Consider the following 16,782-nt stretch of genomic DNA (forward strand, 5'->3'; position numbering starts at 1 on the left):
TGTGACAATTTACCTGTTGACTGTGTTGGTACAGTGACTGTGACTGTCGGCGTTTGACCAGTTACTGGAGTCGTAGCAGAGGTAGTGCCTGGTGTGGACTGACTTGCTGTTGTACCAGATGTAGTACCTTGTGTGGTTGGTGGAGCAGGAGTACCAGAAGTCGTCTGACTAGCTGTTGTTCCAGCAGTGGTACCTAATGTGGTTTGACTTGCTGTTGTACCAGATGTAGTACTTTGTGTGGCTGATGGAGAAGTGGTACCTGATGTGGTCTGACTAGCAGTTGTGCCTGAAGTTGTCAGACTAGTCGTTGTTCCAGATGTAGTACTTTGTGTGGTTGGTGAAGCAGGAGTACCTGATGTGGTCTGCCTAGCTGTTGTTCCAGATGTAGTACCTTGTGTGGTTGGTGGAGAAGTGGTACCTGATGTGGTCTGACCAGCTGTTGTTCCAGCAGTGGTACCTAATGTAGTTTGGCTCGCTGTTGTACCAGATGTAGTACTTTGTGTGGTTGGTGGAGAAGTGGTACCTGATGTGGTCTGACTAGCAGTTGTGCCTGAAGTGGTTCTTGAAGTTGTCAGACTAGTCGTTATTCCAGATGTAGTACTCTGTGTGGTTGGTGGAGCAGTGGTACTTGATGTGGTCTGACTAGCAGGTGTTCCAGCAGTGGTACCTAATGTGGTTTGGCTGGCTGTTGTAGCAGATGTAGTACTTTGTGTTGTTGGTGGAGCAGTTGTACCTGATGTGGTCTGGCTGATGGTTGATCCAGGAGTGGTTTGGCTAATGGTTGATCCTGTTGGAAATGAAGGTGGAGTTGTTTGTCCTGTTGTTAATTCTAATGAAATTAATATGCAGATTTGGCACTGTTTATTAATGTTTGAACAATCAAATGGCCTAGATTCAATTGCCTAATGTAAGAGTAAAAAAAATCAGAAACTGTAAAAGAATCAAAAACGTAAATCACATGACTTTTAAAAAAATAAAAAAAACAGAAGAAAGAACAACTTTTGTTATATTGATTGTGCTCTAACACAAGAAATGGTCTTCAGGTGTATCGAAGGAAAAACATTGTATTTTTACAGCCTTCCCAGCTTCTAAACAAACAAAACACAAGTCAAAAAACACACACCAACACTTGGAGAAAAAACTGCTTCCGACTAATACTGACTTAAATTTAAGATGGTGATATTAAGTTAAACGGGCACGATAGACATTGTTAAATGCGACAAAATCTATATTTTAACACTTTCCATTAATAAACCTGAGTGCTAAAGCAAAATACTAAGAATGCTGAAAAGTAGCTCCTGAATATCAAAATATGGGGAAAATTGTTTATTTTACAACTGATTGAAAAGTTATAATTTTGCAATAACTTAACTAAGTCATGAATGAATATTTTTTCTGCCAATTTTATTTCCCTTTTGGTGGATTTAAATATCATATAGACACATACGATATTATCATATGAACACATAATGTCTAAAAAGATTTCAAGGAGTAATTAATGCTTTTAACACAGATCTACAACTTTGATTTTATTCAACATAATTTACAAAATGTTCACAATAAATTTATGACAACTTACCTGTTGATTGTGTTTCTGATGTTGTCTGAATAGCCGTTGTTCCAGATGTAGTACCTTGTGTGGTTGATGGAGCAGGAGTACTTGATGTAGTTTGGCTGACCGTTGTACCAGGTGTAGTACCTTGCGTGGTTGGTGGAGCAGTGGTACCGGAGGTTGTCTGACTAGAAGTTGTACCTGAAGTGGTTCCTGATGTGGTTTGGCTGGCTGTAGTACCAGATGTTGTGCCTTGCGTGGTTGGTGGAGCAGTGGTTCCTGATGTTGTCTGACTGGCTGTTGTACCAGTAGTGGTTCCTGATGTGGTTTGGCTGGCTGTCGTACCAGATGTAATGCCTTGCGTGGTTGGTGGAGCAGTGGTACCGGAGGTTGTCTGACTAGAAGTTGTACCTGTAGTGGTTCCCGATGTGCTTTGGCTCACTGTTGTACCAGATGTAGTGCCTTGGGTGGTTGGTGGAGCAGTGGTACCAGACGTTGTCTGACTGGTAGTTGTTTCGGTTGGAGGTGCAGGAGTTGTTTGTCCTGTTGTTGATTCTAAAGAAAAAAATATTCATATTTTGAACTATAAATAAGTGTTTGAACAATCATTTCGCCCAGATTCAAATGCCTTGTGTGAGAACGAAAATAAAACAAAAAGAAAATCAAATGGCTTTTTAAAAACAAAAAAAACAAAACAAAAAAAACCCGATTTTTGTAGGTTTTGATTGTGGTCTAAGTTTAGTTTAAGTTGGAGATGTTAGGTTACACAATTAAGAAATAGAGTACGTGACGAATTCTATATTTTAACATATTTTCTATCCATTACCAAACCTGGGTGCTAAAGCAAAATACTGAATATACTATTAAGTCACTCTTGAATATCAACCAAAATATGAGAAAAATATTTGTTTACCAGATGGTTGAATCATTTATATTTCTGCAACAACTTAATTATGTCATGTATGAACATATTTCCGCCAGTTTTATTTCACAGTTTAAGACAATTAACCTGCTGATCGTGTTGGTACAATAACTGTTACTGTAAGCATTTGACCAGTTACTGGAGTTGTAACAGAGGTGGTGCCGGAAATTTAATAAAAACTAAGTTTCAATTTAACATTTAAATTAAATTGAAAACAAAGCAGTAAGCTAAAGTACCTGTAGATTGTGTTCCAATTGTAGTAGTTCCTGTGGGTGTTTGGCCAGTTGGTGGAGCAGTGGTGCCAGATGTTGTCTGACTTACTGTTGTAACAGATGTAGTTACTTGAGTAGTTGATGGTGGAGCAGGGCTACCAGAAGTTGTCTGGCTAACTGTTGTACCAGTAGTGGTTCCTGATGTGGTTTGGCTGGCTGTCGTACCAGATGTAGTGCCTTGCGTGGTTGATGGAACAGTGGTACCGGAAGTTGTCTGACTAGAAGTTGTACCAGTAGTGGTTTCCAATGTGCTTTGGCTCACTGTCGTACCAGATGTAGTGCCTTGCGTGGTTGGTGGAGCAGGGGTACCAGACGTTGTCTGACTAGCAGTTGTACCAGTAGTGGTTCCTGATGTGGTTTGGCTGGCTGTTGTACCAGATGTAGTGCCTTGCGTGGTTGGTGGAGCAGTGGTACCGGTGGTTGTCTGACTAGAAGTTGTACCTGTAGTGGTTCCCGATGTGCTTTGGCTGGCTGTCGTACCAGATGTAGTGCCTTGGGTGGTTGGTGGAGCAGTGGTACCAGACGTTGTCTGACTAGCAGTTGTACCAGTAGTGGTTCCTGATGTGGTTTGGCTGGCTGTCGTACCAGATGTTGTGCCTTGCGTGGTTGGTGGAGCAGTGGTACCGGTGGTTGTCTGACTAGAAGTTGTACCTGTAGTGGTTTGGCTCACTGTCGTAACAGATGTTGTGCCTTGGGTGGTTGGTGGAGTAGTGGTACCGGAGGTTGTCTGACTAGTTGTACCAGTAGTGGTTCCTGATGTGGTTTGGCTGGCTGTTGTACCAGATGTAGTGCCTTGCGTGGTTGGTGGAGCAGTGGTACCAGACGTTGTCTGACTAGCAGTTGTACCAGTAGTGGTTCCTGATGTGGTTTGGCTGGCTGTCGTACCAGATGTGGTGCCTTGCGTGGTTGGTGGAGCAGTGGTACCGGAGGTTGTCTGACTAGAAGTTGTACCTGTAGTGGTTCCCGATGTGCTTTGGCTCACTGTTGTACCAGATGTAGTGCCTTGGGTGGTTGGTGGAGCAGTGGTACCAGACGTTGTCTGACTGGTAGTTGTTTCGGTTGGAGGTGCAGGAGTTGTTTGTCCTGTTGTTGATTCTAAAGAAAAAAATATTCAGATTTTAAACTATAAATAAATGTTTGAACAATTATTTCGCCCAAATTCAAATGCCTTGTGTGAGAACGAAAATAAAACAAAAAGAAAATCAAATGTTTTTTTAAAAACAAACAAAAAACAAAAAAAAACAAAACAAAAAAAACCCCCGATTTTTGTAGGTTTTGATTGTGGTCTAAGTTTAGTTTAAGTTGGAGATGTTAGGTTCAACAATTAAGAAATAGAGTACGTGACGAATTCTATATTTTAACATATTTTCTATCCATTATCAAACCTGGGTGCTAAAGCAAAATATTGAATATACTATTAAGTCGCTCTTGAATATCAACCAAAGTATGAGAAAAATATTTGTTTACCAGATGGTTGAATCATTTATATTTCTGCAACAACTTAATTATGTCATGTATGAACATTTTTCCGCCAATTTTATTTCACAGTTTAAGACAATTAACCTGCTGATCGTGTTGGTACAATAACTGTTACTGTAAGCATTTGACCAGTTACTGGAGTTGTAACAGAGGTGGAACCGGAAATTTAATAAAAACTAAGTTTCAATTTAACATTTAAATTAAATTGAAAACAAAGCAGTAAGCTAAAGTACCTGTAGATTGTGTTCCAATTGTAGTAGTTCCTGTGGGTGTTTGGCCAGTTGGTGGAGCAGTGGTGCCAGATGTTGTCTGACTTACTGTTGTAACAGATGTAGTTACTTGAGTAGTTGATGGTGGAGCAGGGCTACCAGAAGTTGTCTGGCTAACTGTTGTACCAGTAGTGGTTCCTGATGTGGTTTGGCTGGCTGTTGTACCAGATGTAGTGCCTTGCGTGGTTGGTGGAGCAGTGGTACCAGACGTTGTCTGACTAGCAGTTGTACCAGTAGTGGTTCCTGATGTGGTTTGGCTGGCTGTTGTACCAGATGTAGTGCCTTGCGTGGTTGGTGGAGCAGTGGTACCAGACGTTGTCTGACTAGCAGTTGTACCAGTAGTGGTTCCTGATGTGGTTTGGCTGGCTGTCGTACCAGATGTGGTGCCTTGCGTGGTTGGTGGAGCAGTGGTACCGGACGTTGTCTGACTAGAAGTTGTACCTGTAGTGGTTCCCGATGTGCTTTGGCTCACTGTTGTACCAGATGTAGTGCCTTGGGTGGTTGGTGGAGCAGTGGTACCAGACGTTGTCTGACTGGTAGTTGTTTCGGTTGGAGGTGCAGGAGTTGTTTGTCCTGTTGTTGATTCTAAAGAAAAAAATATTCAGATTTTAAACTATAAATAAATGTTTGAACAATTATTTCGCCCAAATTCAAATGCCTTGTGTGAGAACGAAAATAAAACAAAAAGAAAATCAAATGTTTTTTTAAAAACAAACAAAAAACAAAAAAAAACAAAACAAAAAAAAACCCCGATTTTTGTAGGTTTTGATTGTGGTCTAAGTTTAGTTTAAGTTGGAGATGTTAGGTTACACAATTAAGAAATAGAGTACGTGACGAATTCTATATTTTAACATATTTTCTATCCATTATCAAACCTGGGTGCTAAAGCAAAATATTGAATATACTATTAAGTCGCTCTTGAATATCAACCAAAGTATGAGAAAAATATTTGTTTACCAGATGGTTGAATCATTTATATTTCTGCAACAACTTAATTATGTCATGTATGAACATTTTTCCGCCAATTTTATTTCACAGTTTAAGACAATTAACCTGCTGATCGTGTTGGTACAATAACTGTTACTGTAAGCATTTGACCAGTTACTGGAGTTGTAACAGAGGTGGAACCGGAAATTTAATAAAAACTAAGTTTCAATTTAACATTTAAATTAAATTGAAAACAAAGCAGTAAGCTAAAGTACCTGTAGATTGTGTTCCAATTGTAGTAGTTCCTGTGGGTGTTTGGCCAGTTGGTGGAGCAGTGGTGCCAGATGTTGTCTGACTTACTGTTGTAACAGATGTAGTTACTTGAGTAGTTGATGGTGGAGCAGGGCTACCAGAAGTTGTCTGGCTAACTGTTGTACCAGTAGTGGTTCCTGATGTGGTTTGGCTGGCTGTCGTACCAGATGTAGTGCCTTGGGTGGTTGGTGGAGCAGTGGTACCGGACGTTGTCTGACTAGAAGTTGTACCTGTAGTGGTTCCCGATGTGCTTTGGCTCACTGTCGTACCAGATGTAGTGCCTTGGGTGGTTGGTGGAGCAGTGGTACCAGACGTTGTCTGACTAGCAGTTGTACCAGTAGTGGTTCCTGATGTGGTTTGGCTTGCTGTCGTACCAGATGTAGTGCCTTGGGTGGTTGGTGGCATAGTGGTACCGGAAGTTGTCTGACTAGAAGTTGTACCTGTAGTGGTTCCCGATGTGCTTTGGCTTACTGTCGTACCAGATGTAGTGCCTTGAGTGGTTGGTGGAGCAGTGGTACCAGACGTTGTCTGACTAGCAGTTGTACCGGTAGTTGTTCCTGATGTGGTTTGACTTACAGTTGTACCAGAAGTAGTAACTGGTGTGGTTGGTGGAGCAGTGGTACCTGATGTTGTACCTTGTGTGGTAGGTGGAGTAGTAGTACCTAATGTTGTTTGGCTTGCTGTTGTCTGTGTGGTTTCTGAGGGAGTACTGACCGAGGATGGTGGGGCTGGTGGAGGTGGTGTTGTACTTAGCGTTGTTCCTTGAAATATTGTTTATGATTAACTTTAAAGTTTAGCTCACCCTGCATCTTATAAATTTTTACATATCATTATTATTTGGCTTATTATTTTGTCAAAATATATTTTTGTTTTCAGAAGATGATTGATTGTGATTCCCTTTCTTCTTAAAAAGATTTAAAAGAAGGAATGCATTCATGGGATTTGTTTTGACTTAACTTTAAAATCCAGAATACATAAAAGTTTTCAATGAAAAGTCAAATAATGTACATTTTACCAGTTTCTTGTACTATAAACAAAGTAAATATGCTAATCAAACAGACTATTTTAGAAGATCAAAATTTTGCAATCAGTAGTCTAAAAACAATGACATCATATTTAATTGGCAGGGTATTCACCAACCCAGCACTCGGACTTGTATGATCTGAATTATATATCATATACTATATACCAAAAATTCCTATCTCATAAACCAATACCTGCTTCATTCTTTGTTTATTGTATTACACACGGGGCTACACTATTGTAGCTCCTTTGACCTAAATTGATTTCTTGGATTTGCTTGATTTTTATTTGTACTGCTTCCTACTTCGACAGTTTCGTATCTGGGTACCGTTCATATAAAATTTATTTTTAAATCATGACCTTCCTTATTATTAAATTCTAATGTTGCTGATGAAATATTACTCCCGTAAAACATGTGTAGAGCATACCAAAATTTGCAATATTTATACAACTGTTTTTTTTTTTTTTTGCATTTATTTCAATTTGTACTGTACAAATATCTATTTATTCTAGTTTCTATCTTCATATCTGTTTCAATTATGACGCATGTAATACCCTGAAAGAGCGCCCTTGGTTCGAGTAATACAACATAAAATCAACATCAATCATTTCCTCACAATGGGGAAATAATGGGAATGTTTTCCTTTAATTAAGATCTTTCTTTTATGCATTCAGTGTGTCTTACCTAATGTGGTTGTTCCAGCAGTAGTTGAAGCTGTTGATACTGGGGTAGGTGCTTGAATTAAACAAAAAAGTTTCAATTAAAAACTGCTAAACTATTAACATGGAAAGTTAAAGAAAATAGGAAAACAATACCATTAATTTGCAATAAAAAATATTTCATACAGAACTGAAGATATATATATTGTTAATTATCGTTGAATTAACCCAAAAAAAATGTTCATTATCTTTAGTAGTTTTAACTTACACATAAAGAAAACTAAGGCTTACCTGTTCCAGGTGTGTAACAAACTCTGAAGAAAAGACTGCTAATACTTGGTGGAGATGATGTATTAATCTTGGGTTTAACAGTTAAACGCAATGTAGTGGCTTCTTTCATATAGAGATTCTGAGTGAAGGTTTCTGATGTTGTTTTGCCTTCAAATGTTTTCTACAATGAAACATACACTTGTTAAAAGAAGTAGTTCTCTCTTTTTTAAAATCCAGTGAAAACAAAAATATTAATTCTATAAATTATTACAAAAGAATAGCACATCATTGCAATCCTATAATCAAGTAAACACATCTAAAATTACATTGTTTATACACCTGTATAAATCAAAGGGACAGCCCGATAAGACAACTTACTGAGCAAAGAGACATTAATGCCAACTTTAAAAGCATCCTAACATATAATAGACAAGATTCATTGCTAAATGTTAAGAATAAACAAGATTCCACCAGAAAATTGTAATTCCATCTCAATCAATCACTCCAAAAAAAAATAAATTAAAAGTATATCAAAACATATCTAATTACAAAACATTTCAACTCAAAGAAGTCAACAGCAATATTTCTGTCAAAAACTATTAAAACAAATCATATTAAAGAAAAATAACCAATCTTTATTTAACTTCAACCAATTAAATTCTCAAAGCAGTTTAAAAAAAAAATATCAAGAAGACTAAATGACGTGGACTAATGGGCAAGCACACTTTAGTATATACAGCTTATATTCTAAAGGCTTCAATCAATAGCAGATTAATATATCAATACTAGACTTACTGTATTTTCTGATACAATTTGGTCATTTTCATCAATTAGAGTATAAGTAATCTTTTCGATGTTTACAACATTCAATGAAAGATCAACAAACGCCACTGGATTGTTATTGCCATTGACAGTGTATTCTATAACACTTCCACCCTCATTTGGTTCCCAAGACTGACTTGAACCTTCAAAAGCGTTCAAAACTTCTTCTCCGGGTTTGTTGTTCGTCACAGATACTTCAAGATCCTTGTCATCTTTCTTGCTGAAGTCAAAGGTTACTGGGTTCTCACACACAGCTGAATCATTAGATAGAAGTAACGCTTTTGAGACTGATATTACATATAGCACTGTATACATAAATTGTATATTCAAGCATGTTCATAATACATACAGTTTATTATGATGCTCCATAAAGAATATTTTTAAGTTCTGAAACAGATATATTGTGATGTATCCATTTCTGTTGCTTCTATGGACCATTCAAATAAACAAAAAATTGAAATATAAATTTTCAACTTAAAATTTGAATATCAAATGAAAACCATGAATGTGTATTGAAAACTTAAAAATACAATTTTGGCACACCAAAAATATGTGTGAAATCTCAATATAAAGTTATTTAAGAAATAGCCAGAAATTTACTGAAGCAATTTTACTATATTTTCATTCATGATGTCAACAGTAGACCAAACGAAACTCATTATCATATTTAAATACTGTTATGAGCAGTTTTGCCCATGTGATAATAGCTATTTTATTCAGATTTGACTATACTATTGAAAGATGTAATATTGATTCTAGTTAACAAATATTGACTAATAATAACCCTATTGCAAGGTTGTAAAGATTGGTATGGCAGTCATGGTTTGAAATGTAAGAAAAAATTCAATGATTCTTTGTCGTCACATTTTAGAGTTATTCTACTTCTGTATGACTGAAATGGTTTGAATACAAGATTAAGAGTAATAAATTCAGATTCTTATATTTCAATGAATTCCACACTACCTGGTGTTGTTGCTGTAGTTGTTTCTGTAGTAGTTGGAACAGTCGTAGCCACAGAAGTTGTAACCAAAGGAGTAGTGGTGCCTAGAAAAAAGTGTTATCATTATAAAAATGATTGATAATTAATATCAAATAATAACATTTTGCATAACGAAAGTCTTGTTTCATGTCTGAGATATAAATTTTAAAATCGTATCCTTATATTTTTCAGCAATTTCTGTACGTTAGTTGATTCTATCAAGCTTTCTAATTAACAAGAAAGGTTGGGGTCTTCAATCTAATTTTTTTTCAATTGGAACTTTTAACTTAATACTTGCTAAAAGTTCTTGTCAGTCATGTTTGTTTTATCTAAAATTCCAAGCACATAAAATCTAAAAAGGATTTATTCCATTTCATTTTTGAAACGTACATTCAATGAAATTGATATTTCAAATGGCCACTCCAACCAACTGACAAGGTTGTTAATTTCAATATTTGAAGTAAAATATTTCAACTGTTGTTATGGTTAAACAATACTGAAAATGGGAGGACAAAGAATAAAGCAAAAATAGCATTTTGTTGTAAAAAGTGTGACAATGCAAGAAATAGTATATAAATATATCATGATGCATGAAAAGGACAAATACTAATAAAATTATATTATTAAACTATAATAAAAATCATATTATGTTGCTATCCTGGAAACCTTTTCCCTCAGGTATTCAAACTGCACAATGAGAATCAATTTGTTCAACGTGTCATATACTTTCTGTCCTTTTTTCGTCTACTCATATGTAACATTTTATAAACAACCTTGTAGGTGTTTCTAGAAAAGCAGAGGACAATCACTTTAGTGGAGTCTGGGTTTCCCATTTACTTTTGTTTCTTTGTGTTTTTCCGACGCAGTTGGTATAGATTAGCTTTTTACCCTTTGACCTTAAGGACGCTTTTCCTTGGAAACACAAGTTACCTGATAGCAAATCTCTTTCCCGATTAGCAAAATACTTATAACTTAGTGGCGTTAAAAAAAATGGTATAGAAAATTTGAAATTGCATTCGAAAAAACTATATCGAAAATTTGAAATTGCGTGTCATGTTATTTTCTTGAAAAAAATGTAGAAATTTAGAAGTAAAATTTTACTGCGTCGGCTATCTTTTAGTACTTTTTTTTATTTCATGATCATTGTTGTGTGTGCCTGTTTCCCCTTGCTTATCTTTAACCTTGAAATATATTATTTTGATTTTTCTTGGATCCTTTAATTACTGCATTCTTCTGTGAAAATCATGCAGTTATGTTTTTATAACCATGTTTGAAAATATTAAAAAATTCATATTGTTTTCCCCATGGAAAATTACTTATACCTGTAGTGAAACAAGCTCTGACTTCAAGATCTAGTTGATAATCTTTAACAATGTCTACTTTGTTGAGAACTTCAATAACAAGTCCCACTGCTATTGTTCCAGCTTCAAATATTACTTGTTCATCTCCACTGAAAATCTGAAATTTAATATAAATACAGTTACTTATACTAGGTTAAACATATTTCTTCCTTAATCTTGCCTAGCTCTCTATGATGGTCTACCTAAGAAGTATATTTTTATGCTTTTAAAACTTCAGCTTTTTAACATGTTATCAATAACTTTTAGGCCTTTCATAATTTCAAAATATTTTAGTATAATGGGCAAGATATTCATCCATCTGACAGCGCCACCTCTCACATCTACCAATTATGCAGCAAGTTTTCATTAATTTTTACGTAAGGAAAGGAAGAAAAAGATTTTAATATATGGAAACCTGCAAAACAAAACTCTGAATAAGCTAAAAAAAACTTGTCTTTCCCGGAGATATTCTGAAGATTTGAAATTGTGAAAACAGAAGAATATTATTTATATTACTAGTACATTCATTTTTCCCACATTCAAATAAGGCCAAATAAAATTGATAAATTACTTTTCAATGTCTAAATGTTACTGTTTTATTTTTACTTTTAAAATAATATCATTACAATCAAAATAAAAAAACAATACCAATCAGGTATACATTGTAAATTTTGGTATATGCTGTACGCATGTTTTAGGAGTAGCCTCTCATCAGAAGGTTACTCATATTATTATATTTTTCAGTCAAAGCATAATATAAATAACCCATAAAAATAATACTGCTTAGCATTTTTGTTTGCATTGAAACATATGTGTCTTTAAAATGAACAGCATGAACTGTGTTTTCATTAATATGAGATAATCTGGTTCAAAAAGATTGTATATGGTATGGTGTTTATTCTTTTTGTTTGTGTTTTGCTGACCATGTTTCAGTAGTTGTTTCAGCTTCAAAAGTTTGAGTCACAAATATCAGATTCTGTTTAAACTAATGAAATTTGATTTTTTAATTAACGATATTTGGGAATTCATTCTTTAAGATGATTGACAATAATCTAATTGAAAATTAACCTTTAATGTGGCTCATATTCATGAATCTGTTTTTTTTTATATAGTTTTAATATTCTAGAAAATATTTTGAGTTTAATATGAATATATTTTGAGTTTACTCAGACCTTTCCTAAAAACAAAAAAAAAATATATTCATTTTGTCTTATGACATGACTTTAAGTAGGATAATAATAAATGTTTATATACATTCCCAATAAACATTTCCTATGTAGATATTTGTATGTTCTACACTACTTGGTAATAGCCAAATGATTAAAAAGAAAAATGTCAACAATACTCTTTAAATATATATTCCTACTCCCCCATTCAATAAAATGCACATTTTATTTCCAAATTGATTTGGATCAAAATCTTAAATATAAGGTGCACAATGAGAATATGAAATAACGATTCTGAAAAAAAGTTTCATTAAATTCAATTGAGTGGTGTAAGTAGAGTAATGGATAGATATGGATAACCCTATGTTTCATTAAATTCAATTCAGTGGTGTAGGAGGAGTAATACGAGATGGGTACTCCTCTGTGCAGTGGAATGAAGGATAGACGGACACCTATATCACTTTGCAAATGGGAGTATAAACATCTAATTTTCTATTATTTGCAAACCCAGGAAATAATTACAATTTTAAAACACAGGTTGAACTTTTCCATCATAGACCTGTTGACATACTCCTAGTCATTTTAACAAGTAGACAATCTAATTAGGAAGTATCATGAACGATTTCAGTTCACTCGACTGAAAGAACTTGAAAAGAATGGGCAAAAATGAAACTTTTGGTTTAACATACCTCTCCATTTTTGTATTCAACTACTGGTTTGCCTTCTTCAGGTATAAGTGATATTTTAAAGTTGCCAACATTATTAACACTATTTGGGTTCAAAAACTTAGTAGCACCAAGCTCGGTTTTGGCTCCAAATCCAATTGTGATTGTAGCGGTATTATCAGAAACAGTAAATGGTTCGTCTCCTGGACGCAAGTTCTCTTCATTACCAGGCTTATCAACAGAAATATCGGGAATCAAAGCAGGATTCTGCATTCCTTCTTCACTGGTACATAAATTTATAACCGTAGTAGTTGGAGGAGCAGTACTTGTGCTTTGAACTAGAAAATAAAATAAAATTGATTACAACTGCTAGATTTATTGTTTTCATTAGTTTTGCTTCGTCTTGTTCTGTTTCAATCTTTTTTCAAGCTATTTTGTTTTTTTTGTATTATTATATACTAATACAATACATCTGAAATAAACCACATAGTCACAAAATAACCTATTATGTATGGAATTAACATAACCTTAAAACTTGTTCAATAAAGCGATCTTATAATCACACAAACAAGAATCTTCAGTTGATATATAAGGAAATAGATCAAACATAATCTTTTGGTCAACAAGACTTTCTGCAAAAGATGGGGGAAAAATGAAGGTGCTGAAAATAGTCCCGTAGTGAACATGGTCTGATTAGTAGATCCATATGCAGTACCCTGTGTGGTAATTTAATCTGTTGTACCAGATGTAGTACCTTGTGTAGTTGTTGGTGGAACAGTGGTACCTGATGTTGTCTGGCTAGCTGTTGTACCAGATGTAGTACCTTGAGTTGTTGTTGGAGCAGGGGTACCAGATGTTGTCTGGCTAGCTGTTGTACCAGATGTAGTTCCTTGTGTAGTTGTTGGTGGAGCAGGGGTACCAGATGTTGTCTGGCTAGCTGTTGTACCAGATGTAGTACCTTGTGTGGTTGGTGGAGCAGTAGTTCCTGATGTTGATAGACTTATTGTTGTTTCTGATGTGGATTGACTTGTTGATCCTGTTGGTGGTGGTGGAGGTGTTGTCTGCCCAGTTGAAGAACCTACAGAAGTATAAAGTAATTCTCTTGATTTTGTATGACAATTCTAACTGCAGGTATTATTTCATATGCATTGCATTGCAGAATGGATGTGTGTCATGGTGTCTTCACGTGGGATCACTCAGAAATATTAGGAAGACAGCTTTGGAAGATGAATTTTTATACATCACTGAATGAGAAAAACACCCATTTTATGTTATTGGCACAGCACACTCTAGGAAGACATAGTTTACTAATCAATTACGTACAGTTTCATTCAACTTTTTTTTTATTTTGGTATGCAACATTGGGTGTAGCATTTGCAGATCCTTGCTACACATTTGCATTGTTACTTGAAAGTCTATGCCAACACAAAAATGGCATAAAAACAAACAAAGTAAGTATTATTACATTTAAGACGATTTTTTTAAAAATAGAACAAAAATGAATCACACAATCATACAGAATACTGAAAAAAAAACATAAGTTTTTATTCTTAGAAAATCAAGAAATTTTACATTAGGATTAAAAAGATACTTCTTATAAAGTTTATAGTCGATCATCCAAATTGATTATCCACAACAGAAAATGTGACCTCAACATCTATCGCATAATTTGATACACTTCCATTTTATTAGATTCTGTTTTTTTGAATATTTTAACACTTCAAATTAAAGAAGCTGAAACTGTTTTGTGAGAAAACATAATGCTATGTAAACATGCATACCTCTGAAAATATGTAACAATATTCATTAAGGCAACCATGTAAAGACAACCATTTTTATCATTATTACTCACATAAATTGAAACAAGTGCATACTAAAAGTTACCGGTAATATCATAACAACTCCTTTCTAAAATTTCAATAAAACAGTAGCAAATTCGAAACTTTAGATCAAGTTAAGCAACCTAAAATTTAATAAAAACAAAGTTTCAATTGAACATTCGAATTGAAACAAAGCAGTAGGCTAAAGTACCAGTAGATTGTGTTCCAATTGTAGTAGTTCCTGTAGGTGTTTGGCCAGTAGGTGGAACTGTGGTGCCAGACGTTGTCGTACTAACTGTTGAACCAGATGTAGTTCCTTGTGTAGTTGTTGGTGGAACAGTGGTACCTGATGTTGTCTGGCTAGCTGTAGTCCCAGATGTAGTTCCTTGTGTAGTTGTTGGTGGTACAGTGGTACCTGATGTGGTCTGGCTAGCTGTAGTACCAGATGTAGTACCTTGTGTAGTTGATGGAGAAGCAGGGGTACCAGACGTAGTCTGGCTTACTGTTGAACCAGATGTAGTAATTGGTGTAGTTGATGGTGAAGCAGGGATACCAGATGTTGTCTGGCTAGCTGTAGTCCCAGATGTAGTTCCTTGTGTAGTTGTTGGTGGAACAGTGGTACCTGATGTTGTCTGGCTAGCTGTAGTCCCAGATGTAGTTACTTGTGTAGTTGTTGGTGGAACAGTGGTACCTGATGTTGTCTGGCTAGCTGTTGTACCAGATGTAGTACCTTGAGTTGTTGTTGGAGCAGGAGTACCTGATGTTGTCTGGCTACCTGTTGTACCAGCTGTAGTTACTTGTGTAGTTGTTGGTGGAACAGTGGTACCTGATGTTGTCTGGCTAGCTGTAGTCCCAGAGGTAGTAATTTGTGTAGTTGTTGGTGGAACAGTGGTACCTGATGTGGTCTGGCTAGCTGTGGAACCAGATGTAGTACCTTGTGTAGTTGACGGAGAAGCAGGGGTACCAGATGTTGTCTGGCTAGCTGTAGTCCCAGATGTAGTTACTTGTGTAGTTGTTGGTGGAACAGTGGTACCTGATGTTGTCTGGCTAGCTGTAGTACCTTGAGTTGTTGGTGGAACAGTGGTACCAGATGTTGTCTGGCTAGCTGTTGTACCAGATGTAGTACCTTGAGTTGTTGTTGGAGCAGGAGTACCTGATGTGGTCTGGCTAGCTGTTGTACCAGATGTAGTACCTTGAGTTGTTGTTGGAGCAGGAGTACCTGATGTTGTCTGGCTACCTGTTGTACCAGCTGTAGTTACTTGTGTAGTTGTTGGTGGAACAGTGGTACCTGATGTTGTCTGGCTAGCTGTTGTACCAGATGTAGTACCTTGTGTGGTTGGTGGAGCAGTAGTTCCTGATGTTGATAGACTTACTGTTGTTTCTGATGTGGATTGACTTGTTGATCCTGTTGGTGGTGGTGGAGGTGTTGTCTGCCCAGTTGAAGAACCTACAGAAGTGTAAAGTAATTCTCTTGATTTTGTATGACAATTCTAACTGCGTGTATGATTTCATATGCATTGCATTGCAGAATGAATGTGTGTCATGGTGTCTTCACTTGGGATCGCTCACAAATATTAGGAGGACAACTTTGGAAGATGAATTTTTATACATCACTGAATGAGAAAAACACCCATTTTATGTTATTGGCACAGCACACTCCAGGAAGACATAGTTTACTAATCAATTACGTACAGTTTCATTCAACTTTTTTTTTATTTTGGTATGCAACATTGGGTGTAGCATTTGCAGATCCTTGCTACACATTTGCATTGTTACTTGAAAGTCTATGCCAACACAAAAATGGCATAAAAACAAAGAAAGTAAGTATTATTACATTTAAGACGATTTTTTTTTTTTAAAATAGAACAAAAATGAATCACACAATCATACAGAATACTGAAAAAAAAAACATAAGTTTTTATTCTTAGAAAATCAAGAAATCTTACATTAGGATTAAAAAAAGATACTTATTGTAAAGTTTATAGTCGATCATCCAAATTGCTTATCCACAACAGAAAATATGACCTCAACATCTATCGCATAATTTGATACATTTCCATATTATTAGATTCTGGTTTTTTGAATATTTTTGCACTTCAAATTAAGGAAGCTTAAACTGTTTTGAGAGAAAACTTGATGCTATGTAAATATGCATACCTCTGAACATATGTAACAATATTCATTAAGGCAACCATGTAAAGACAACCATTTTTATCATTATTACACGCATAAATTAAAACAAGTGCATACTAAAAGTTACCGGTAATATCATAACAACTCGTTTCTAAAATTTCAATAAAACAG

At 35.6% G+C, this 16,782-nt stretch overlaps 1 protein-coding gene across 1 annotated transcript in view; it reads right to left on the reverse strand.

The window, feature by feature from the left end:
- LOC148603520 (uncharacterized) overlaps positions 1 to 16,782 on the reverse strand; it is a 94,007-nt gene that overhangs the window by 50,253 nt on the left and 26,972 nt on the right. Inside the window, exons 30-43 of the mRNA XM_088551444.1 lie at positions 15,767 to 15,925; positions 14,690 to 15,697; positions 13,413 to 13,736; positions 12,683 to 12,996; positions 10,810 to 10,945; positions 9,472 to 9,552; positions 8,482 to 8,762; positions 7,708 to 7,867; positions 7,442 to 7,492; positions 5,697 to 6,494; positions 4,459 to 5,079; positions 2,711 to 3,841; positions 1,580 to 2,107; positions 14 to 829 (exon numbers count right to left, since the gene is read on the reverse strand). Coding sequence (XP_088407570.1) covers positions 14 to 829; positions 1,580 to 2,107; positions 2,711 to 3,841; positions 4,459 to 5,079; positions 5,697 to 6,494; positions 7,442 to 7,492; positions 7,708 to 7,867; positions 8,482 to 8,762; positions 9,472 to 9,552; positions 10,810 to 10,945; positions 12,683 to 12,996; positions 13,413 to 13,736; positions 14,690 to 15,697; positions 15,767 to 15,925 — 6,408 coding nt within the window. The remainder of the gene's footprint in view (positions 1 to 13; positions 830 to 1,579; positions 2,108 to 2,710; positions 3,842 to 4,458; positions 5,080 to 5,696; positions 6,495 to 7,441; positions 7,493 to 7,707; positions 7,868 to 8,481; positions 8,763 to 9,471; positions 9,553 to 10,809; positions 10,946 to 12,682; positions 12,997 to 13,412; positions 13,737 to 14,689; positions 15,698 to 15,766; positions 15,926 to 16,782) is intronic.

This window comes from Perna viridis, chromosome 11, assembly GCF_037379345.1.
Source record: "Perna viridis isolate PV_CMFRI_1.1 ecotype Kerala chromosome 11, ASM3737934v1, whole genome shotgun sequence".
Taxonomy (NCBI): Eukaryota; Metazoa; Mollusca; class Bivalvia; order Mytilida; family Mytilidae; genus Perna; species Perna viridis.